Source organism: Sus scrofa, chromosome 3, assembly GCF_054392235.1.
Source record: "Sus scrofa isolate SSC_HxYL_T2T_F1_AM1 chromosome 3, Sscrofa_HxYL_maternal_Yorkshire_Landrace_v2.0, whole genome shotgun sequence".
In the NCBI taxonomy this organism is placed as follows: Eukaryota; Metazoa; Chordata; class Mammalia; order Artiodactyla; family Suidae; genus Sus; species Sus scrofa.
In genome coordinates, this window is record NC_139385.1 from 3,680,914 (window position 1) to 3,705,764 (window position 24,851).

Below are 24,851 nucleotides of genomic sequence, written 5' to 3' on the forward strand. Positions count from 1 at the left end.
AGGCAAGGATAGAGCCCCCGAGCAACCCTGAGCCTTTTTTCCACCTCGCCCCGTCCATCAGAACCCCCCACGATGGAGGGGACACTCCAGACCTGCCCCGTCCATCAGAACCCCCCACGATGGAGGGGACACTCCAGACCTGCCCTGTCCAACATGGGAGCCACTAGGCACGGGCAGCTACTGGCACTTGAAATGTGACTCATGCCGTGGAGGACCTGAAGGTTTCATTCTATTTCATTTGAACTGATTTCAGTTCCAACAGCCGCAGGAGCCCAGTGGCTGCCCAGCTGGACAGCACAGGCCTAGATCTGCATTCGACCCTCAAAGGGGCCCACACACCAAAAAGTTACGGACCACTGCCCAGTGGATTTCTTAGGCAAGCGGGAAGTGGGGTGGGGGGGAGACGGCAGGTATTCCAGGCAGAGGGAACAGCGTGTGCAAAGGCACAGAGTCATGGCCTGTGCATAGCAGGCGGTGCAGGGCGCTGGAGCCTGGGGGCGAGACGGTGCGGTGAGCGATGAGTCAACACAGAGGCCAAGACCCATCTAGGAGCTTTCGCTACGGAGTCCAGATGCTGTACCAGGTACTAGGGAGCCACTGACAGTTCTTCAAGCAAAAGAGAGGCACGCTCAGTGCCACGGTCCAGCTTACTCGGGTGACCCACCCTCAAGATCCCACTTGCTCCGCCTAGAAACACAGAAGACGCGGAACGGGCCACCTGGGGCGTCGCCACGGGATGGAAAGACTGCACGTCTCCCAGGGCACGGGGGCCGCCTCCCCTCCACCCCCACCGGGAAGCGTCTCCCTCGCAGCTCTCAGTCCCCCAAAGCCAACTCACAGCATGGGTGGCACAGTTGGCAGCATGTTCGTACTCCGTGGGCTGGTACCTCTTGTGGGCGGGGACACGATGGTTCATGAACCTGGAGGGAGAGAGACAATTCCGGGAAGCTCGGCGGGGAAGCCAGGAGCAGCTCGGCTCCGATCACAGAATTCCCGCGGCCGCTGCTGGTGGAGGAGGAGGGTCCTCCCCCCCCCTCCCCCCTCCTCTCCCCTTCCCTCCCCCTCCCTCCTCTCCTCTCCCCCCCTCCCCCCTCCCTCCTCTCCCCTTCTCTCCCCCCTCCCTCCTCTCCTCCCCCTCCCCCCTCCCCTCCCCCTCCCTCCTCTCCCCTTCCCTCCCCCTCCCTCCTCTCCTCCCCCCTCCCTCCTCTTCCCTCCCCCCTCCTTCCTCCCCTCCTCCCTCCCCTCCCCCTCCCCTCCCCCTCCTTCCTCTCCCCTCCCCTCCCCCTCCTTCCTCCCCTCCCCCCTCCCCTCCCCCCTCCTTCCTCTCCCCTCCCCTCCCCCTCCTTCCTCTCCCCACCCTCCCTCCCACCCCCCTTTCCAGTACACTTCTTTTGGACTCTCCAACATTGTGCACGCAATCCCCAAAGGGGTGTTTGCTAAGCAGGGTGGCAGCATCCTCTTCACTTTCTATGTATCACTTTCTTTACACGTAACTGACACACGTACAGCTCCCCAGGGAAGATCCTGGTGGATTTTTCCACAGGCACACGGCCACATGACCACCACCCAGAGGAACTACAGCGTCTCTCCCATGCTCTAGAAAGAGCCTGTACACCCCTTCCCGGCGACCCTGCCCCCCAAGGATGCACCCCCAACACTGTCATGGTGGGTTAGTTTCGCCCCTTCTTGAACTTTCCATCAGGGGGATCACTCAGCACACACCCTCTGGTCTGGCCCCCTGGGCTCAGCGTGACGTCAGCTGGACGTGGCAATGGCTGTTTTCACCGCAGTGGAGTATTCCACATTGAACCACCGTTTATTCAGCCAGTCTGCTGCAGGTGCATGCTCCGGCTCGGGACTGTCAGGGTAACTCTGCTTGCGGGTACCATCTTCAGCGCATTCATTTCCGCTGGGCGTAGGTCCACACATGGCCAGCTGACTTCATCTTGACGGTAAATGATCCTGATGTTCTGGGAACTTGGGGGCATCGTCCAAGCCCCATCGTCTCCTCTGATCCTCACGGGGGCTCCACCGGCCCACGGAGCCCTCACCACGTCCACTTTACAGAAGGGCTGCCCCAGTGCAGAGGCAGGAAGTGACATCACCCAGCACACGATGTGGCCACGCCTGGCCGACAGCGCTCTCTGCAGGGGTCTGCAGGTCAGGCTGGGAAGGTGAGCCCAGCGGTGGGGGAAGGCGGGGGGCAAGCTCTCCAAGCACCCGGCCCTCGGGCAGGAGACAGGACCACACTGGCTCAGTGCCGTAAGTGGACAGTTTAGCCACCAGGTGTGGTTCAACTCCACGAAAACAGCCCCCACCCAAGTGTCACTATAAAGACCCATGGAAAGGAGACATTAGTATATGGTTCAGAACACTGCACGACAGAGCAGAGCATTTATAAAGCGCCTACTGTATGCCGTGCTGTCCACTTAGCATTTATTGAGTACCCTCTGTATGCTGGGTCTATGCCAATAAAGCAAATATAACACCAACGAAAGCAGTGTTCGGGGTTGAACTGTATCCTCCCCAAGTTCCTGGGCTGAAGTCTTGGCCTCCAGTACTCAGAGTGGGATCTTCTTAGAAGGGTTGTTACAGACGCGGTTTGTTAAGATGAGGTCACACTGGCAGGGTTGAGCCCCAGCCTAGTAAGACAGGGGCCCTCATAAGATGAGGAGCCACAGCGTGAAGACAGAGGCGGAAATTGGAGGGAGGCAGCTTCACGCCAAGGATGGGGGAGCCACCAGGAGCTGGGGTGGTGGGGTGCCTGGAGCACGTCCTTCCTCAAGCCTCCAGAAGGAACAAACCCTGCAGACAGCCTGACTTGGAACTTCCAGGCTCCAGAACCAGAAGAGGCTCAACGTCGCTTGTTGAAGCCACCACGTGTATGTGCCTTTGTTGGCACAGCCCCGGCGACCCTAACACAGGTACACACAGTGTGAACTCTGACAGATTCTGCTCCAGAGAGGCTGGGCTGACTTCTGCCCCCTCCAATGGGGCTGGGGCTGCGGGTCCGAGGCCAACTGTGACAGGTCACAGCGGACACCCTTCACAAGGTAGGAAACCAAGTCCCCTCCACCTGTGACGGGCCGCCCTCTGCCCTGCCTCTTTAACAAACACCAACGAGCCACCCATGGTGCCAGCCACTTGGGTCCGAGGGTGATGTCACGGTCGCCATGGCAACCCGGGGTGGGCAGTCATCTATTTATTTTTGGGCCCCACAAAACTTTCCTTCACTGGCGCTGCAGCTTTTGAAAACGGGAAAAAGAGAGGGAGGGAGGCAGGCAGGCAGAGAAGAAGAGGGGCCGGGCTGGGGCCAGGGTCAGGGGCAAACGCCCAAGAAAGCCAGTTCCCAGGGCCCTCAAGAGCTGAGAGCTTTTTCTTTAACTCCTTGTGGCCTAATTTCCTTCTTCACAAAGCTCGACGCAGGCATCTGAGGAGGACAATGGCTTCACTGTTGATGTTTCAATTTTCCTTTCGATTCACATTCAGCAAAATCTCCCTTTTTGGCTCCGGGTTTTGATGCGTTTTGGCAAATGAGAGGGTTGCGTAACCAGCATCCACCCCACAAATGCCCTCCTGCCCCCGGGGTCCCCAAGCCCTCCCCCAGCCCAGTAACTGCTGCTCTGCCCTCTGTCCTCCACGGCTTCACCTTTTCCAGAACATCATAGAAACGGGGTCATACAGTAGCTCCGTAGACTTTTTTGTTTGAATGTCGAAAGAGAATTGGTTGCATCAAGTGGATTCTTAAGTGAAAAGAAACGGTGCTTTGAATCCCAAACAGGGGCTTACTTATTTTCTATTTCAAATGCATCTAAGACAAACTTGTTTCCTGCGAAGAAAATGGACCCTCCAAACATGGCCATGCCTGGCCACCGTCTTAACCCTTCTAGCCTTTTTCATTTCCTGCCCAGGCTTTTGAGTGTGGCTTTGCTCGCTCAACTTAACACACATGAGAGGCATCCACGCTGTTGCCTGGATCACTGGTTCCCTCCTTTTTAGGGCTGAGAACTAGTCCATCCTATGGATACATAACGGCTTGTTTATCCGTTCCACAGGAGAAAGACAGGGGAGTCTTTTTTTTCTTTGTTCTTTTTTTTCTTTTTGCCTTTTCTAGGGCCGCTCCCGTGGCATATGGAGATTCCCAGGCTAGGGGTCGAATCGGAGCTGTAGCCACCAGCCTACGCCAGAGCCACAGCCATGCAGGATCCAAGCCGCGTCTGCAACCTACACCACAGCTCACGGCAACACCGGATCCCTAACCCACTAAGCGAGGCCAGGGATCGAACCTGCCACCTCATGGTTCCTAGTCAGATTCATTAACCACTGAGCCACGATGGGAACTCCGGGAGTCTTTTTTCTTTAATTAAAGTGTAATTGATTTCAGAGTTTCCATCCTGGCTCAGGGGTTGATGAAGCCGACTAGCATCCATGAGGACGCAGGTTTGACCCCTCGCCTTGCTCAGTGGGTTAAGGATCCAATGTTGCCGTGAGCTGTGGTGTAGGCTGAGATGTGGCTCGGATCCCTCATTGCTGTGGCTGTGGTGTAGGCCGGTGGTTACAGCTCCGATTCAACCCTTAGCTTAGGAACCTCCATATCTGCAGGTGCAGCCCTAAAAAGACAAAAAGGCAAAAATAAATAAATAAATAAAGTATAATTGATTTACAATGTTATGTTGATTTCTGCTGTAAGCAAAGTGATTCAATTATATATGTGTGTGTATATATATATATATATATATATATATACACCCTCTTTTTTTTACATCCCTTCACCCTGTGTTTATCATAAGACAGCGAATACAGTTCCCTCTACTCTACGGCAGGACCTTATTGTTCATCCCCAAGGAAGTCATTTTTTTTAACAGCTGAAATGCAGAGATAAAACGTAGAATGTTCCGGAAGAGAGCCGGCAGTCAGCTAAGCAGCCTTAAAGATTGTGGGAAATTTCAAAGAGTCAACATTTCCAGCAAGTTGCCGCTGGTTCAGCTAAAGGAGGGAAACGGACCTTCTTTCTGCCTCCCCTCTGGGGAACAGGATCCCCCTTCTGTGCCAGCCCTTGCCGCTGAGATGGCCGCATGGCCATGGCATGTGATGGCGGCGGGGAGGGCAATGCCACATGGAGGTGCTCCCACCCTGAGCTGGCAGGGGGAGAGAGACAGAAGGTTGACTCCCACCCTGAACCGGAGGGAGCAGGGCTTTGGAGCCAAGCATCCAAAACTCCCTGCATGGTCACCTTAGCTGCTGTGTGCCACAGGGAAGACACCTCAACGTCTCTGGGCTGCAGCTCCCTTGTGTGTAGAAGGATATACTATTACCTAGGCTGTGGGTACTATGAGATGACACACAGTGGTGCTCAAAGAATAAACACCCTTTTACTGCTCCCTGGGGGGCTCCCCCCCTGAGGAGCCCCACGGTTTTCTTACTGGACCCATCTGAGTACCTCCCATAGAGCGCCCCACTTAAAGCCCACAACACCCTCCAAAGTACTTATTGTTATTCCAACTATAAGAGCCTAAGACTCTAAGAGGTCAGGCCAGTGTTTCTCAATCTTGGCTGTATACTGAGAATCACCCAGGGAGCTCCCTGGTGGCACAGCGGGTTGAGGATCTGGCATTGTCACTGCGCTGGCTCAGGTTGCTGCTGTGGCGAAGGTTGCTGCATGGCTTGGGACCTTCTGCATGCCATGGGCTAGAGGTCGAATCAGAGCTGCAGCTGCTGGCCTATGCCATAGCCACAGCCACACCAGAACCAAGCCGCATCTGTGACCTACACCACCGCTCACGGCAATGCCGGATCCTTAGCCCACTGAAGGAGGCCAGGGATCAAACCCGCATCCTCAGAGATATTATGTCAGGTTCTTAACCCACTGAGCCACAACGGGAACTCCTCGGCTGCTTTCTAACAAGGATCTCCTCGCCACTGTCCTATAGCAGACTCCTTGTTTCCATCAGAGGTGGCACCACAGTGGCATGTGTAGTCCGTACTTCTGCCAACATCCTGTTCATGACTGCCACGGATTCTCCAAGCAGGTGCAGGCTTTCTCTACCGCTGTCCTCTCTCCACGCTGAGTCCACACCAGAACCACCTTTCGAAGTCCCGTCACGGCAATCTCCGCCTTTCCTGGTGCCAACGTCAAAACCCTTCCATTCTCACCTCCTTCAACACCAGCTCCACCCCTTACCAGTCGCATGTCTGTGGACAAGTTACCAAAGCTTTCCAGGCCTCAGTTTTCTCATCTGGGCAATGGGCGTGTTACCAGCACCCACCCCAGAGGACCCGAAAAGGATGACACGGGTTGATGAGTGCACAGCTCTCAGCGCCTGATGGCACATGCCCTACACTGATGACTCTGTTACTATAAGTCCTCCAACCAATGACAGCGGCCCTGTTACTGGCCCATTTTACAGCTCAGAAACAGGTCGTGAAAAACCAAATCACCTGCTGAATGCCAGACAGCCAGGAAAGGACGGAGCCAGGATTTCAGCCCAGGGCTGTCCAACCTTGAGACCTGGGCTCTAGGAGGGTAATGAGAGCTGCCTCACAGAGGATGAGACACAATGTGTGCAGTACCCTGCACACAGTAGGCACACAGGACATGATCCGTCTCTGCTTCCTCCGTTACCCCAGAACAGGCGCAAGGACGGGTCTGAGTAAGGAAAGAGGAAGCTTTCTTTTATTTTATTTTTTGCTTTTTAGGGCCACACCCATAGCATATGGAGGTTCCCAGGCTAAGGGTCTAATCAGAGCTACAGCTGCCAGCCTACACCACAGCCACAGCAATGCCAGATCCAAGCCGTGGCTGTGACCTACACCACAGCTCACAACAACGCCGGATCCTTAACCCACGAGAGGCCAGGGATTGAACCCGCAACCTCATGGTTCCTAGTCGGATTCATTTCCGCTGCACAAGAGAACTCCGGAAACTTTACTGACACATCAGGCCTCAGCACTTCATATCCACTGGGTGGATATGATCAGAACAAAACAAAACAAAACAAAAACCAGAAAACGTGTCAGCGAGGACGTGGAGAAACTGGAGCTCTTGTGCACCACTGGTGGGGAGGCAAAACGGCAAAGCCGCTGTGCCAGACCACACGGCGGCTCCTCAAAACACGACCCAGAGAATGCTCCTATGATCCAGCAACGCTACCCATGGCTCTACGCCCCAAAGAACCGAAAGCAGAGACTTGAAGAGACACTCACACACCCGTGTTTAGAGCAGCTTCACTCACAGTAGCCAGGAAGGGGATGCAACCCACGTGTCCACTGACGGATGAGCGGCTGAGCACAACGTGGTCCATCCGTACAACAGGATGTTATTTTTAGTCTTAAAAAGGAAGGCAACTTGGGAGTTCCCGTGGTGGCGCAGTGGTTAACGAATCCGACTAGGAGCCATGAGGTGGCGGGTTCGATCCCTGGCCCTGCTCAGTGGGTTAAGGATCCGGCGTTGCCGTGAGCTGTGGTGTAGGTTGCAGACGCGGCTCGGATCCCGCGTTACTGTGGCTCTGGCATAGGCCGGTGGCTACAGCTCCGATTCGACTCCTAGCCTGGGAACCTCCATATGCCGCGGGAGCGGCCCAAGAAATGGCAAAAAGACAAAAAAAAAAAAAAAAAAAAAAAAAAAGGAAGGCAACTCGAACACCCGCTACTATGCAGATGAACCTTGAGGCCATGATGCTCAGTGAAACAAACCAGACACCGAAGGACAAATACTGGAGGATTCCACTTGCGAGAGGCCCCTGGGGGCGTCAGAGTCACAGAGACAGAAAGCAGAGGGTGGCTGCCAGGGGCAGGGAGAGAAGGGGATGAGGAGTCCGTGTTTCACGGGGACAGAGGCTCAGTTTGGGGAAATGACAAAGTTCTGGGGATGCCGCTGGCGACGTGAATGTGCTCAATCCCAGTGTTTCGTGCACTTAAAACAGTTAAAAGCCTAAGGTTTATGTTACATGTAGTTTATCGGGAAAAAAAATCAGGCCACAGGCAAAGCTATGTACATATGAAGACTGCCTGTTAACATGCCAGCCAGGAGGCGACACAGGCTGCGTCTCAGCAGTGCCATCAGTATCCCTCCCCAGAATCCTGCGCCGCCCAGGGCCACAGTGACACCATCGCCCAGCAGGCTGGAGAAAGAGGGAGTTCCGTGGTGGCCTCATGGTTAAGGATCCAGTGTTGTCACTGCAGCAGCTTGGGCCACTGCTGTGGTGAGGGCCCCATCCCTGACCTGAGAACTTCTGCACCTTTGCGTGTGCCGCCCCCCCCAAAAAAAAAATTGGAGAAAGGCGCCAGAACCAACATTGCTGTATATAAGAATCACAGGGGAGTTCCCGTGGTGGCGCAGTGGTTAACGAAGCCGACTAGGAACCGTGAGGTTGCGGGTTCGATCCCTGCCCTTGCTCAGTGGGTTAACGATCCGGCGTTGCCGTGAGCTGTGGTGTAGGTTGCAGACACGGCTCCGATCCTGCGTTGCTGTGGCTCTGGCGTAGGTTGGCAGCTACAGCTCCGGTTAGACCCCTAGCCTGGGAACCTCCATATGCCACAGGAGCGGCCCAAGAAATGGCAAAAAGACAAAAAAAAAAAAATCATGGGGCGATATGAAAAAAAAATCCCAATGTTAAAACACAGAAGGGGGGGCAGGAGAGGATCCAGGTACTGGTATTTTTAAAAATGTTTTTATTTTGGGTTTGTTTTTTTGGACTGCACCCATAGCATATGGAAGTTCCCAGGCCAGGGATGGAATCCGAGATGCAGCCAAGACCTACACCACGCTGGATTGTTAACCCACTATACCAGGCCAGGGATCGAACCCACCCCACTGCAGAGACAATGCCAGATCCTTAACCGGCCGCAGCACAGGGACTCCCCAGAAATTGGTATTTCGTAAACTTCCCAGGCGATCCCAGGGTACAGGCAAGGCTGAGAAGCAGTGGGCTGAAGGAGGAGCCCAGCAGGGAGGGGGCCATGGGTCCCACATGGATGGTGCCAGCTGCCACTCACCAGGGACGTCCCAGGACCCTGGGACCACAAAATGAACACCAGGCTCAGCACGGGCAGCAAATGGACTTCAAGCCACATCAATTCTGATCAACTGATTAGAGAGTCAAAGGAGTGCAAAGGAGTCTGAGGATGAATCTAGGTGAGGCAGGAAATGAATGCGGTGATGAATTAGTGATGTCTGCTGTGGGCACCGGGCAGGTGAGAGGCAGCCATTCCTGGAGTAAGAATTACTCAAATGTTTTCACTCCTTCCTCCTATCTGAGCCTCACAAGGATGCTGTCAACTGAGCAGGGCCGAGATTATGCTTGTCATTTTATACGGGGATTCGGAGAAGTGAAGCCCAAGTTAGAAGTGGTGCTGCTAAGACAGCAGCCAGACCTGTCTGGGTTTGTAGATTCCACTTGCGTCCCCTTCAACCCTGTCCATGGTTCTGATGGAAAAGGCTCTGCCATCAGCCTTTCACACTATAGTATAATGTATCTGATCAGCCTCTCCAGGATGGAGGAGGGGTTTTGGAGCTGGAGGCAAAGGAAGGGAAGAGACAGAAGGCTTTCCCAGCTCCAGAAACCACCACCTCATCAGCCAGTGGTCAGAGCAGCCCTGGTCACAAGTCTTCTGCGATCCCCAGCCCCTCTGAGCCCTGGCTTTGTCCATCCTTCCCACACTGTCCAATGGGACACCAAGACTCCTGGGTCCCACTGGCCAAAGCAAAGCCCTGGAGGACCCAGAGCATAAACGCCTGTGCCAAGGCCAAGTGCAGAAATGCCAGGCAGCTTCCACATGGCTGGAAGACCCTATGTTCCGGGGGATTCTGCTTCCAGTATTTCCTATCCTGACTCACTCGCTACAGTTTTCCTCACCCCAGGGAATTTCTCCCCTTGGCCCACAGTCATTGTGCCTGTGGGCCTCCCACACATTGTTCCTTCTTGTGCTTACAAGTTCCTTTCCCTCTTCTTCAGCCAGCAAGCTCCTATTCAGCCCTTAGAGCCCAGGTCAAAAGGCCCTTCCTCTGAAAAGCCATCCCTGATCCCTACATTCGCACCCATCCAGACTGGATTGTAAACTGCCTTCTCTCACCTCAAAGCCCTGCTCAATTTGCCTGTTTAGAGTCTCTTTCCTTCTTTCCTCTTCTGAAAGCATTTTTTGGCCCACAGTGGCTCTTTCCTTTGGACTCTCACAGCAGCCTGTGGGACCTCTATCATAGCACAGATGACATCTATGTGGGTGCTTCTGGGTCTGCCTCGGTCTGGAGACTGCCAACCAGAGAACCAGCCCTGATTCCTTTTCACCTTCCTGGTACCAACACAGAGCCTGCACGCCGCACGTGATGCTTGGCAAATAACTGAAAAATCAATCATCTCCGAGTATGTATGAAGTCGTTCAGACTCCAGGTAACAAGTTAAGAACAGTCTTGCTTTTAAAACCTTAAATTTTGGGATTAGACAGACTCCAGAGACATGGGTTAATCCAGCCAGGATCTTGGCTGCCCAAAGTCAGACCATTTCAGGGGCGAGGCCAGTTAACAGCTTTAGCAAATCGACAAGTATGAAGCACTTCCCCAGGAGTTCCCGCTGTGGCACAACAGGATCAGTGGTGTTTCAGGAGCACTGGGACACAGATTCGATCCCCAGCCCAGCACAGCGAGTTAAGGATCCAGGGTTGCCACAGCTTCGGCTTAGGTGGTAACTGTGGCTCAGATCTGATCTTTTTAGGGTCGCACTTGCAGCATATGGAAGTTTCCAGGCTAGGGTCGAATCGGATCTGTAGCTGCGGGCCTATGCCATAGCCATGGCCACACAGGATCCAAGCTTCATCTGCAACCTACACCACAGCTCATGGCAGCGCCGGGTCCTTAACCCACTGAGCGAGGCCAGGGATCGAACCCGCAACCTCATAGTTCTTAGTCGGATTCATAACCACTGCGCCACGACGGGAACTCCATCCTGGTGCTATTTATATCAACTTCAAGAACCAGCAACAGGAGTCTTTTGAGGATAAAAGCCAGGACAGTGGCCACCCTTGGGAGCGGGGGAGGGGGGGTTACCTGGGGGCATGAAGGGGTTTCCTGGCAACTGGACCCTTGAGCCACTTGAGCTGGGTGCTGGTCCCATGGGTGTATTCAGTTTTCCAGCCATAAGGGAAAGGCACACACTTTCCTGGAGTTGTACTTTGAGGAAAGATGACAAGACGGAGTGGCCCCAGGCTCAAATCGGCCAAGTCGGGGAGGGCCCGTAAAAGCTGTGCTTTCTAGACCGCCACCCTCGGGTCTTGATGGGCGGCCCCCCGTGGGGCCTAAACTGCTGCCCACCTGCCCTGTGCTCACCCCCGGCGCCTCCCTGCAGGCCTAGGCTTATAAGCACATCCGTGGGGACTGGAGCGGCCAGGCCCAGGCTCAGAGCTTCTGCAATTTCTTCTTGGTCTCCCAGCCGAGGTCTGCAGCCCCCCGGAGAACCAGGAGCCCAGGCTCAGGGAAACTGCTGTGGCCGCCCCTTCCGGGCTGCACCAGTGCCTGGCCGTGGCAGCCCCAAGTCTCCGGGACAGAAGACTAAAGACATTTGTCCAGAAAACAAAGGGGGTCTGTCTGTCTGTCCCACAGAGGCGAGGGCAGCCCAGGGCAGAGCTGGCCCCGGGCCTCGGAGCCTCTCTTTGCTCCAGCTCGGCCCCAGGCTGCTGCTTTGAGCCCATTCATGAATTCACAGCCCCTCCTGGACAGCAGACAGCATCTTGGCTCAGCCTTTGGGAAACAGAGTCGGGTAAAAACAGTCCATGGGCTGGTGCCAGCTCAGAATTGTTGCAAGGATCAAAATCCCAGGGGGGAGGGGAGCAGGAACAGGAGGGGAGCCCCAGGAAGCGGGGGGAGGGCCAGATCCCGGGCAGGTCTGGAGGAGACCACGAGGCATGCCACGGCAGGACCACCCCAACCCTTCCTGCCTCACTGGAAGCTCCCAGAAGGTAACAGGAGGGAGGGGCTGTGGGAACCCAGACCTTCTGAACCAGAAACCTCCAGGGTGGGGCCTCCACCGCCAAGATCTCTGTAACAAAGCACGGATACAGGCCGCAGGGGTCGACCCACCGCCTGGGTGCTGTGGGTGCCCAGCCCCTGCTCAGCATCCAGACCCCGTGCAGGAGCCAAGAAGTTAATGCTTAGAGGAAATCTGCCTCCACCAGTGACTCACGGGAGCTGACGGATGCTCCAGCTCCTCTGCCCTCAGCCAGTGGAGAGACCTCCCAGCCGTGTTCCCATCTCCCAAACAGAATTAAGCTCTGGCGCCTACAGCAGCAACCTGCTGCTGCTGCTCCTTTTATTGCCTGTGCCCATGGCATGCAAAAGTTCCCGGGCCAGGGATCAAACCTAAGCCACAGCAGTGATGATGCCAGGTCCTTAACCCCTACGCCACCAGGGAACTCCACGACCTGCTTCTTTACAAACCCTTTAGTGGCTACATGCTCCTCCTCTTCTCGCCTCCCCACTCTCCTGTTGCTGTACTGGGGGTCACCTCCCAAACACGCCCCCTGCCCGTGCTTCCTTGTCGCTGGGTCTCCCCTTCTGGGGAAACCCACATGAAGGCAGATTCTCAGCAGCTGAGAGTAAACCCCAAGGATACCGGCCATAGCCACGCCGAGCAAGAAGCTTCTAGATTACTCCAGTTGCAGCCGAGGGCGCTCCCGACCCCAGGCGCCTTACCTGCAGAGCACGTCACAGTCTGCAAGGCTCCCACACCCCCTGCTTCCACTGCCCTGGAAGAGACACGCCACCACCCTGTCTGCCCTCACTCTCCTAAACCCAGGCACCAGGGCCTCGAGGCCACATCCCCCTCTCTGCAGCTTTCCCCTCCGACGCCAGGATGGGATCACAGTCCCGAACGCTCTCCCTTGAGCTCGTGGGACACCCGTTCTCCTCCTCACAGGGGCCACGTCCCAAGCTGGAGTCCACTGGGAGGAACTTGAGGAGAGTCAGAAAATACTGGAGTTCCCACTGCAGTGCAGTGGGTCAAGGATCTGCCATGTCTCTGCAGTGGCGCCACCTCCATCCTCCACCCTGTGCAGTGGGTTAAGGATCCGGCGTTGCTGTAGCTGCAGGGTAGGTCCCAGCGGCGGCTCAGATTCGATCCCTGGCCTTGGAACTTCCATCAGCCATGGCTGCAGCCATAAAGGGTGGGGGGATCAGCAAATACCTCCCCCACCCCCGCCAGGGGACCTTTAGCCCTTGGCTCACCCAAGGCAAAGCAGCTCTAACTCCACAGACAAGAAGGCGCCTCCAAGAGCCCATCTTCCCACTGGAACACTGGGGCATCGCGGAGCGGCCAATCTTTTCCCGGGAAATCGATTTATCCAAGCTCCTGTTCGTCCTCGGGAAAGGAGGGGCCCCTCCAGGGCCCATGGAACAGGGCAAAGGCCTTGGAATGTCCCATCCCCACTCATACAGGGCCACTGGCTCTGGCACAGTCCAGTCCGGCCCACGGCCAGGCGTCCAGGATGCCATCTCAAGGCAGGGGATTCTGCCAGGGAAGTGGACCCTGGGGTCCCCTGAGGCCAGTTTCCAGCCCAACTCCAACCCCTACGATTCAGGCATCACCTCCCAAGCAAAGCAGCTGCCTTCAGGGCCAAAGAGTCCCCCAGAGACCCACACTTTCCTAGAGCAAAATGCACACGGGGACACATCCATCCACCCACAGGCACACGCGAGCAACACACACACACACACACACACATTGTGCACACGACCCCCAGGGGCTTCACAGAGTCTGAAACACCATCCACGGGGCCTGAGACTCCCTCCACCACGAGCAGGACTGATCCATGCCTCCCCCGGAGGACTTTCTCTGAAAGAAAGGAACCCTCGGTTCTGCCTGAGATAAAAGCAAAGATCCCACCACATTGATACAAAAAGTGCAGAGGTGTTTGGAGCTGAGGGTGTCCTTCCTTCAGAGGTTCCCGAAAAATCACAAAACTGCTACTGGAACAGAATCATTGATTCAGACAAGGGTAACCAACGGGCGCGGAGACGGCTGCTGAGAGGTTGCCGAGCAATGGTACAGTCAAGTTCAAGTTCAGGGAAGCCGGCATCACCTTGTTGGCCCCGATCAACCTCAACATCACTAGGGTTGGGACAGTCAGATGTCTCCTGCCTCCTGGAGGGAAGCGACGTCAAGGTTCCTGCTTTTCTTGCCAAGAACGCCGGTCCTGAAGGTAAGATGCCTCTACGGCAGGGCAGGCTATTCTGGCAGCTGTGGCGAAATCCACGGAAACTCACGAAAACCAAATGAAACGTTCCACACGAGCCACGCAGCAAGTGCTCAACAGCTCTGGGACGTACTGCCCGTGGCAGAAGTAATCCTTACCCGTTAGAGATGCGGACGGAAATACCACCATCTGGGATTTGTCTCCAATGCCTTCAGCAGAGAAAAGGCACAGAGACAACGCACGTGGGGCAAAACGTTAGTATCTGTTCATTAGTAACTGTTAGTTGTGGTTAAGCTACTGTTCGGCTGTGGGGTCCGATACACCAGTCTCTCTATTTTTTTTTTTTTTTTTAGGGCCGCACCTGTGGTCTCTAGAGGTTCCCAGGCTAGAGGTCAAATCAGAGCTACAGCTGCCAGCCTACACCACAGCCACAGCCACAGCCACAGCCACGCTGGATCCACAACCCACTGAGCAAGGTCAGGGATCAAACCCACATCTTCAGGGACACTATGTCAGGTTCTTAACCTGCTGAGCCACAGCGGGAAACTCCCCCACTCTCTCTACTTGTTGAGCACAAGTTTTCATAATATGAGGAAGGGAATGAATGTTTGCATAATCTCCAAATACTCCCCTCCCCTGCAATGCTTTTTTTGTACCCAAACAATTGGTAACTTTAGGAGAGCAACCACGGATGCCAACTGAACCAATGGTCAGGGTTAATGTCACAGTGACAGCACAATCATCCTGCAGCTGGCAAGCAGCCACTGAAAGAGCAATATGGCAACTAGCAAAGTCTGCAAGACTCTTATTAAAGAATACTGCATCAGGGAGCTCCCTGGTGGCACAGAGGAAACAAATCCAACTCGTCTCCATAAGGATACAGGTTTGATCCCTGGCCTCGCTCAGTGGGTCAGGGATCCTGCATTGCTGTGGCTGTGGTGTAGGCTGGCAGCTGCAGCTCCGATTCGAACCCTAGCCTGGGAACTTCCATATGCCACGGGCACAGCCCTAAAAAGCAAAAAAAAAAAAAAAAGGAAAAATAATACCGCATTGGAGCTCCCTTGTGATTCAGCGGGTTAAAGATCTGGCATTGTCACTGCAGTGACTCAGGTCACAGCTGTGGCTCAGGTTTGATATCTGGCTCAGGAACATCCACGTGCCAAAAAAAAAAAAAAAAATACTGCATCAATGCTAATGTCCCTCTCACATTTAATAAATGACCTGCATAGGTCACCATTTTCTACTAGGTGTTATTTTTCATAAATTTTCTAACTAATAAAATACTCATAAAATTTACCATTGTAACTATTTTTAAACATGTCATTTTGCGGCATTGAGCACACTTGCATGGATGTACAACCATCACTGCATTCCACACACAGAACCACTCCCTCTTCCCAAATTGAAACTCTGTATCCATGACACACTCACCCCTGCCCCTCCCCCAGCCCCTGGTGTCCAGCCTTCTACTTGCTGTCTCTGTGATGACTCTCAAGATGCATGGAAGTAGAATCATACAGGATTTGTCCTTTTGCTCGTTAGCTTAGGAGCAGGATGCAATAATAGCATTTTGTTTATTACGCTCGGTAGCAGAACCTTGTATCAGAACGCCCTTCCTTTTGTAAGGTTACATTCCATTTTGTAAATCTCATGCTGAAAGTGGGTATCTGGCTCACCCACTGGGACTGGGGAAACAGACATGGAAGACTTTGCCGTAAAGAGGCATATTGGCCGGGAAGCCACACCCCCACCTCCAGAGCCAAGAAATGAAGTGGGCAACCCTTCCCAGTGAGTTCCTGTGTGAGGCTCCCCCCCCTCAGGATCCCAGGAGGCTCCCCCATTTTTATCACTGCGATAGTCTCTGAAGGAGCCTCTCTCCCTCGAGTTCTTCTCCCTCTGGTACCCGAATCATTCCACTCCCAGCGTAAAAGCCTCAGCAGTGCCAGAGAGCCCACGGGGGAAAGGCCAGCTGCTGGACACAGCCCTGGGGACCTTGGGGACCAGAGATGGTACCCTCCCCACTGCAGTCTGAGCACCAGCCGCACTTCCCTGAGTGTCCCCACACATCCCCCCTCCATGCTCTACCCTCTTCCAGGAACATCTTTCCCTCTGCACCTGCCAGCCTCCCTGCAAAACTCCTATTCATCCCGTAGGACCCACAGAAATGCCCCAACCTCTCTACAGCTCTCTACAGGAACTGGTGGTTTCTGCCTGTCCAGCATCTATCCCCCCTTTAATCAATGGCCCCACTTTTGTTTGGGGCCACCCCTTCCCTGCTCTCACTCCATCGGGTTCAGGTGGAGCTGCACTCCACCATTCCAAGCCGTGCCCAACTCCCAATCTCCAAGCCCTAAAAGAAGGGCTGTGACCTTGAACTGGCATGGTCTTTTCTCTGACTCCAGCAACAGGTCCAAGAATGGACATGAAATCCAAGCCAAGACAAGGGGGTTGCAGGGTTATGGTGATCCTGAATGATCCAGCAAGAAATTCTCCATCCATGAGAGCTGTGAGCAATCCAGAGAATGCAGTCACCAAAGCAAACAGAGACCAGAGATGGAGTGAGACAGGCTCCTTGAGACCCTGGATCCAGCTGTACCTGAACCCATAGGCTTCTCATTTCTGAATACCAACATTTTTTTCTTTCTTTCTCCTCCCCAATACCCCTCTCCTCTTTGTCCCCCTCCCTCTCTCATTTGCTTTAACCCAATTCAAACTGAGGCTTCTGTTATTTATAACCAAAAGTCCCAAAGTTACCCTCAAACCCTTCCTCACCCAGGCACTCAAGCGGAAACCACACCTACATTTCCAGCATATTTATCGATACCTCTATTATGCATTTGTTCACACATTATTAGCAGGCCGAGTCCTCCCCTAAACTTTGAGCTTCTGGAGGGGAGGGGTCAAGCTTTTCATAGGATTCTTTCCCGCACCACAGCCCTGGCTCTCCCTAAGGTTTGTGAATGAATCAATGAACCAACTAACCAACTGTGGGTGCCCAACCAGTGGACAAGCCTGGCATGTGCCCACCACATCCCAGACCACGCTGGCTCCTCAAGGGACAAAGCGGGGTTGAACAGCCCCCAGCCCACCCCTGCCCCAAGCGGCTTGCTGTCTGGACAGGGAACGGTGAGCAAAGATGTGAGACCTGCCATAGCCTCCCCTGCCCAAGACTGGAGCTTGGGACAAATCTGGAGGGGTGGGCTGTGTCTGGAGGGAACAGGAAGGTGCATTTCTGCACTGCTGCTATAGGAGGGTTTCTGGACAAATGTCCCTTCCCAAGTCTCCCTGCGTATCTGTCAGCTCAGGTGTCCAGTCCAGACAGAGGCCAGTGAGTAGAGACCTGCTGGTGCTGAAAGGACAGCTCCCCTGGGCGACCCGCACAGCAGCCAGCGCCCATCCTGCACTACCCGCCCATGGCTTAATCGGTACTCACTCTATGCCAGTTTACATGCACTTCCTCCAAACAACCTTCCAGGGGAAGCATCATTTTCCCTGTTTCACGAACGCATATCCATGAGGATGTAGGTTTGATCCCTGGCCTCGCTCAGTGGGTTAAGGATCCAGCATTGCCATGAGCTGTGGTGTGGTGTGGCTCAGATCCTGAGGTGCTGTGGCTGTGGTGTGGGCCAGCAGCTGTAGCTCCAATTAGACCCCTAACCTGGGAACTCCCATGTGCTGCACATGCAGCACTGAACAGCAAAAAAAAAAAAAAAGGCTCTTCACTTAGGCATGGGGCGGGGCAGGGGGGCGGAGAGGCGAATATTGTCCACATTTGCACTTCCTGGGAGCAAAGCCAGCCCTCTGTGGTCACCTCCAGTGGCCCTCCTGCTCATCTAGTAGCCAGGGAGGGGGCTGCAGGGTTCTGGATTTCAGCCTGCGAGCTCTGGCAGCCTGGGGTCCTCTCCAGGGAGGGGGTCCCTTGAAGGAAGGGCTGGCATCCCTGCAGGAAGGCAAACACTCAGACTTGAGGTCAGACAGATCTTTCAGACCAGCATCCCTGTCAGCTTCACCTGTACCTGTCTTCTTACCTGGCATCATCCAGAATGGATTCGAATCAATCCACGTGGTCCCTAGAACAAAGCCTAGAACATACAAAACTCTCTGCAAGGGGTAGATGTCAATACTGTGATGGCAATTAATAAGAAAAATAGTGGGAGTTCCTGTCGTGGCGCAGTGGTTAACGAATCCGACTAGGAACCATGAGGTTGCGGGTTCGGTCCCTGCCCTTGCTCAGTGGGTTAAGGATCCGGCGTTGCCGTGAGCTGTGGTGTAGGTTGCAGACTCGGCTCGGATCCCGCGTTGCTGTGGCTCTGGTGTAGGCCGGTGGCTACAGCTCCGATTCAACCCCTAGCCTGGGAACCTCCATATGCCGCGGGAGCGGCCCAAGAAATAGCAACAACAACAACAACAACAACAACAAAGACAAAAGACAAAAAAAAAAAAAAAGAAAGAAAGAAAAATAGTGGCAAAGAGGCAGCCTGGGGCACTAGGAATCTCAATGCACACTTCTTATTGCGCCTAGCTGGTCATGTTCTTTTTTCTTCCACCGCATATGGAAGTTCCTGGGCCTGGGATCAAACCCACCCTTGGCAGCGACCTGAGCTGCCACAGAGACAATGCTGAATCCTTAACCCACTGTGCCCACAGGGGGAACTCCCCTGGTCATCTTCTTGATCTGCTTCTCTTTCGGCCAGGAGTGCCAGGTTGAAGAATCTGAGACTCCCTCTGCTCAATGGGAAGAACGATGTCCAAGCTCATGATCGACTAGTGATGTCTGCCCTGGGCACAAGGGAAGAAAGGCAGCAGGTGTGCTATGTATCTGATAATTCTATTAGAGCAACACTCAGGCAGTACCACCCCTAAATAAGAGGGACTCTGTCCCCAAGCCTGTCCTTTAGGTCAGTTGTTTCATGCACACATGCATCATTCCAGCATTTTATGAAAATGAAGATTCTGATTCCATAGATCTGAGGTGGAGCTCAAGACTGCATTCCTAACAAGTGCTAGAAGTCGGTAGCAGAAGCTGTGGATCAGGGTTTAGAGGGTCCTCTCTCACAAACACAGACAAATTAACTTAAGGAGCTTTGAGTACCTCGGTCACGAGGGATCCAGCACGCATTGCTAGCACTGTAAGCCGTCACCCTGGATATCCACTCTATAAATAACACAGGAGGCCCCAGGAAGCACTCCCCCACAGCTCCTGTCCTATGTCCTCGGAACAAAAGATGGCTGCATATCCATCCAATGGAATGTCATTCAGCCTTAAAAAGGAGGCGCCTACAATGAAGTCCTACCTCACACTGGTGACAATGGCCATCCTTCAAAAGCCTATAAATAATAAATGCTGGAGAGGGTGGAGCAAAGGGACCCCTCCTGCACTGCCGGTGGGAATGTAAACTGGTGCAGCCACTATGGAAAACAGTTTGGAGGTTCCTTAAAAAACTAAATACAGAACTGCCATATGAGCCAGCAATCCCACTCCTGGGCATAGATCCAGACAAAACTATAATTCAATAAGATGCATCCACCCATATGTTCATCGCAGAACTATTCACAATAGCCAAGACACGGAAACAACCTAAATGGCTACTGACAGGTGAACCGACAAAGATGTGTGATATATAGACAGATAGATGTGTGCGATATATATATATACACACACACACACACACACATATATATATAATGGAACATCCGTCATAAAAAAGAATGAAATAATGCCATGAATCTGGAATAATAAAAATAATACTAGAGATTCTCATACTAAGTGCATTAAGTCAGAAAGAGAAAGACAAGTACCATATGATATCACTTCTATGTGGAATCTAAAATATAGCACAAGTGAACTTATCTACAAAACAGAAACAGACTCACAGACATAGAAACAGACTTGTGGTTGCAGGGGTGGTGGGGGAGGAGGGATGGATCAGAAGCTGGGGATTAGCAGATGCAAATATTATATATAGAATAGATAGACAAGGGTCTACTGTATAGCACAGGGAACTCTATTCAACCACCAGTGATCAGCTATAATGGGAAAAAACATGTCAAGAAATGTATATACAGGTATAATTGACTCACTTTGCTGTACAGCAGAAATTAACTCAATACCCCAAATCAATTATACTTCAATGAACTTTTTTCAAACAGGAAGAAAATTCTGACACCTGCTCCCACATGGATGAGACTTGAGGACATTATGCGGAGTGAAAGGAACCAGACAGAAAGGGACAAGCACTGCAGTATTCTACTCAGTTGAGGTCCCCAGAGTCGTCAGAGCCAAACAGACAGAAAGCAGAAGGATCAGTGCCAGGCCAGCGGAGGGGGAAATGGGAAGTCGGTATTTAACGGGGACAGAGTCTCAGCTTCGGAAGATGAAAAAGTCCTGGATGTGGAGGGTGGTGGTGGCTGCACAGCAGGGGAAGGTACTTAATGCCATCCAGGTGCACACTTAAAATGGGGCACATTCCACCACGCATTCCGATGAAACTGATTACGTCCAAATGCCATGAGGGTGTGTGGGTGATGCCACGTCTGGCACTGCAAACAAGGAGGAGGTGAGCCGCAGAGGCACTTAGGTAAGCAAAAGACAAGCTACAGTTGGTCCTCAGTAGTCTCAGGTTCCATGTCCCGGGGATTCAACCAACCACAGAAGGAAACTACTACACAACCCGCAGGTGGCTGACACCCGGGAACCCACACATACAGAGGGCCACCTGTAAGGCACTCGAGCATCCCCAGATTTCAGTATCCGAAGGACGCCTGGAAGTACTCCCCCCGAGAGACAAGTATAACTCATCTGTGAAAGCCTTCCCTTCCCAGCCCAGGAAAGAGTCACAGCCCAGCCGTCCCCCGCATCAATCTGCTTCTCTGCCCATGTCCGTTCCAGGTTTCAAAGACACTCATGAGGTGCCCTGGAGTTGGAGGACTATGGACAATATTAATGAGTTTGTATGTGTACTTGCGAATTTGTGTTTGTACAAGACGAGATGTACCTTGCATAAGACATAATTTCCACTCTTTACACTGGCAACTGGGTGGACACTGAACTCTAGACCTGAGCGGCTTCATTTTCATAAAATAGGTTTCCACTACGTGTTCAAAAAAAGTCGAAATATTTCAGATTTATTTACTTTTTTTTTTTTGTCCTTTTTAGGGTCACACCCGCTGCATAGGGAGGTTCCCAGGCTAGGGGTCGAATCGGAGCTGTAGCCACCAGCCTACGCCAGAGCCACAGCAACGCAGGATCCAAGCCGAGCCTGTGACCTACCCCACAGCTCACGGCAATGCCGGATCGTTAACCCACTGAGCGAGACCAGGGATCGAACCTGCGTCGTTATGGACACAGTCTGGTTCATTACCGCTGAGTTGCGACGGGAACTCCTACTTGCTTTTTGACTCTAAACTTTTATACTTCTCTTAATTTGTATCTTGACTTTGAAACTTAATAGAAATGTCTGAACATTTTAGAATTTAAAATCATTTAAATTGTTAGCCTCTTACCTTTGCTTTAATTTACATTTGTGTGGGAGTGAACTGTATTTCTCATGTTCATCTTTCGGACGGGTGCTCTCCAAGAGAAAGCTTTGCCATGATGGACACGCTCTCTGCCTGTGCCGTCCTACAGCAGCCACTGGCCATGTGGCCAAAGAGGACTGGAAATGTGACTGGTGTGATGGAGGGACGACCTCTCTAATTTTATTTTACTTTAATGTATTTACATATACTTTTTTTTTGGGGGGGGGCGCTGTGCCCATGGCATGTGGTAGTTCACTGGCCAGGAATCACATCCATGCCACAGCAGTGATGATGCTGGATCCTTAACCCACTGACCCACCAGGAAACTCCTAGATTTACTTTGGGGGGGGTGAAGTGTACTGTTTCTTTGTGTCTTTTTTTTATGATTTTTATGTTTTCCATTAGAGTTGCTTTACCGTATTCTGCCAGTTTCTACTGTACAGCAAAGGGACCCAGTCACACACACACATATATTCTTTTTCTCACATTATCCTCCATCATGTTCCATCACAAGTGACTGGATATAGTTCCCTAGATTTACTTTTTAAAAAGCCACAGGTGGGAGTTCCCGAGGTGGCGCAGTGAAAACGAATCCGACTAGGAACTATGAGGTTGCGGTTCGATCCCCGGCCTCACTCTGTGGGCTAAGGATCCGGCGTTGCCATGAGCTGTGGTGTAGGTCACAGACATGGCTCGGATCTGGTGCTGCTGTGGCTCTGGCACAGGCCAGCAGATATTGCTCCGATTAGACCCCTAGCTTAGGAACCTCCACACACCACGGGTGCAGCTCTAAAAACCAAAACCAAACAAACAAAAAAGCCACAGGTGGCTAGTGCTACCATCCTGGCCCGAACACATTTTGACTACTTTTTTTTTTGGTCTTTTTAGGTCCGCACCTGTGGCACATGGAAGTTCCCAGGCTAAGGGCTGAATCGGAGCTTTAGCTGCCGGCCGGCCTACACCAAAGCCACAGCCACACCAGATCCGAGCAGCATCTGTGACCTACACCAGAGCTCATGGCAATGCCAGATCCTTAACCCACTGATTGAGGCCAGGGATCAAACCCACATCCTCATGGATACTAGTCTGGTTTGTTACCACTGAGCCACAACAGGAACTCCTTTGTTTACTATGAATAGAACTCAAATTTAAGTGAAAATCTTGACTATAATTAATGACTTTGCTGCAGTGACGTTAAGAAAAATCATATGACAGACATAATAACTAATAAACTGTATGTCTTTATTACTCATCCGAGCATCGCTGCCCAGCAACCAACGCCAAAGACGCGTGTAAAAATTAACTACACTCAGCTGTCTTTGATAGCAGCCAGGCTTCAGTCACACGAGGGAACCCATTTCAGAGTGTTCTATTTTGTCACCAGAGAAGTGTATTTGTCTAGAAGGAGGATCAAGCCCATTTTGTTGGGGTGGGCCCGTCAGCGAATGTGTGAAAGGGGCTGATGCCCAGGTAACATGTTCTGAGAGCCGTGCCAGTCCCTGCAAGAGTGTGGGCAATGGGAGGACTCGGAATTCTTTTTTTTTTTTTTTTTTTTGTCTTTTTGTCTTTTTGCCTTTTCTAGGCTCCCGCGGCATATGGAGGTTCCCAGGCTAGGGGTCGAATCAGAGCTGTAGCTGCCGGCCTGCGCCAGAGCCACAGCAACTCGGGATCTGAGCTGCATCTGCGACCTACACTCCAGCTCACGGCAACGCCAGATCCTTAACCCACTGAGCAAGGCCAGGGATCGAACCCGTAACCTCATGGTTCCTAGTTGGATTCGTTAACCACTGAGCCTCGACGGGAACTCCAGGACTCGGAATTCTAAGCCCCAGGTCTGGTGGGGAGGTCGATCACAGGCAAGGCTGTGGGTGATGAGAACTGTCAATCTTCCCCACAGTCGCATAGGAGGCAGAAAGGCAGAGTCCAAACCAGGTACGCATCCCACCAATCTGAGACCTCAGGCAAACCAAAGAGGAATACAAATTGCAGCGACTCCCAGGACGAGACGAAAGGAGAGGACATAGATGCAGAAAGTGTGGGTCCCCGCCAACTCCACAAAGCCCTGTGCCCCCCTGACGCGCTGCAGCCCAGCAAGGCAGAAGCGCCCGCAATCCCCACCTCCACCCACGCAGACACCTGCCGAAGTCAGAGAAAGCGTTGCTGAGATGGAAGAATCGCTCCAACAGCCCCGAGCATCTGGAGGATGCTGCCTTTTATAAACCACCTCAAATCCTCTCCGGAAAAAGACAGACTGAGTAACAGTAACCATGACATAAAAATAACCACTGCTTTGGAGCAGTAACTGCCAACCAGGTGCCCGCCAGATGCTTCCCGCACCTGACCTTCATCACCTGAAAACACACAAACGTTTACGAAACCGGTGACCTTCAGAATTTCAGAGTCGGCATTCCCGTTGTGGCTCAGCCGTTAACGAACCCCACTAGCATCCACGAGGACTCTGGTTCGATCCCTGCCCTTGCTCAGTGGGTTAAGGATCCAGCGTTGCAGTGGCTGTGGTATAGGCTGGGAACTACAGCTCCAATTCAACCCCTAGCCTGGGAACTTCCATATGCCGCAGGTGTGGCCCTAAAAAGATAAAAGACAAAAAAAAAACTTTTTTTAAATCAAGATACAGTGCCAGCTGTAAATTATCTGTAGAAAAAAAGACTAGAAGAAAAATCATCATGTTTAACTGTGATCATTTCAAGACCATGAGATTAAGGGTCTGCTGCTTTCACTTTCATAGCCACTCCCCCCAATTTAAAAAATTTTCCCCAGAGTTCCCTGGGCCCCAGTGGATTAAGGATTCAGCGCTGGCACTGCAGTGGCTTGGGTCGATCTTGCGGCACAGATTCAAGCTTGGGCCTGGGAAATTTGCATGCCACAGGCGCAGCCAAAAATTATTTTAATTTTAAAATTCAAAAATAAAAATAAATAACACTTGTTCTTCAAGGAGCATGTGCTCCATTTATAACCACACTGGTATTTTATAATGACCCCCGTTTAAAGTCACATTGCATTAAGCGAGAGACGGGACGGATGTCTTCCGAGGTAAATTCTCTCATCCAAAGTCACACAGCTAAGATTCATGCCACAGATTTTAACCAGGAACTGGGCAGGTGCCAGGTGCTGCTCTGGGCTGGAGGCGGCAGGGG

General features: G+C 52.7%; 1 protein-coding gene and 1 long non-coding RNA gene across 2 annotated transcripts in view; one reads left to right on the forward strand and one right to left on the reverse strand.

Moving 5' to 3' along the window:
- RADIL (Rap associating with DIL domain) overlaps positions 1 to 24,851 on the reverse strand; it is a 132,900-nt gene that overhangs the window by 103,474 nt on the left and 4,575 nt on the right. Inside the window, exon 2 of the mRNA XM_085016320.1 lies at positions 839 to 920. Within this exon, the coding sequence (XP_084872446.1) occupies positions 839 to 920 (82 nt within the window). The remainder of the gene's footprint in view (positions 1 to 838; positions 921 to 24,851) is intronic.
- Positions 16,811 to 21,452, forward strand: LOC146404334 (uncharacterized). Its single transcript, XR_014840037.1, has 2 exons — positions 16,811 to 18,328; positions 18,642 to 21,452. It is a non-coding gene; the product is annotated as an uncharacterized LOC146404334 (long non-coding RNA).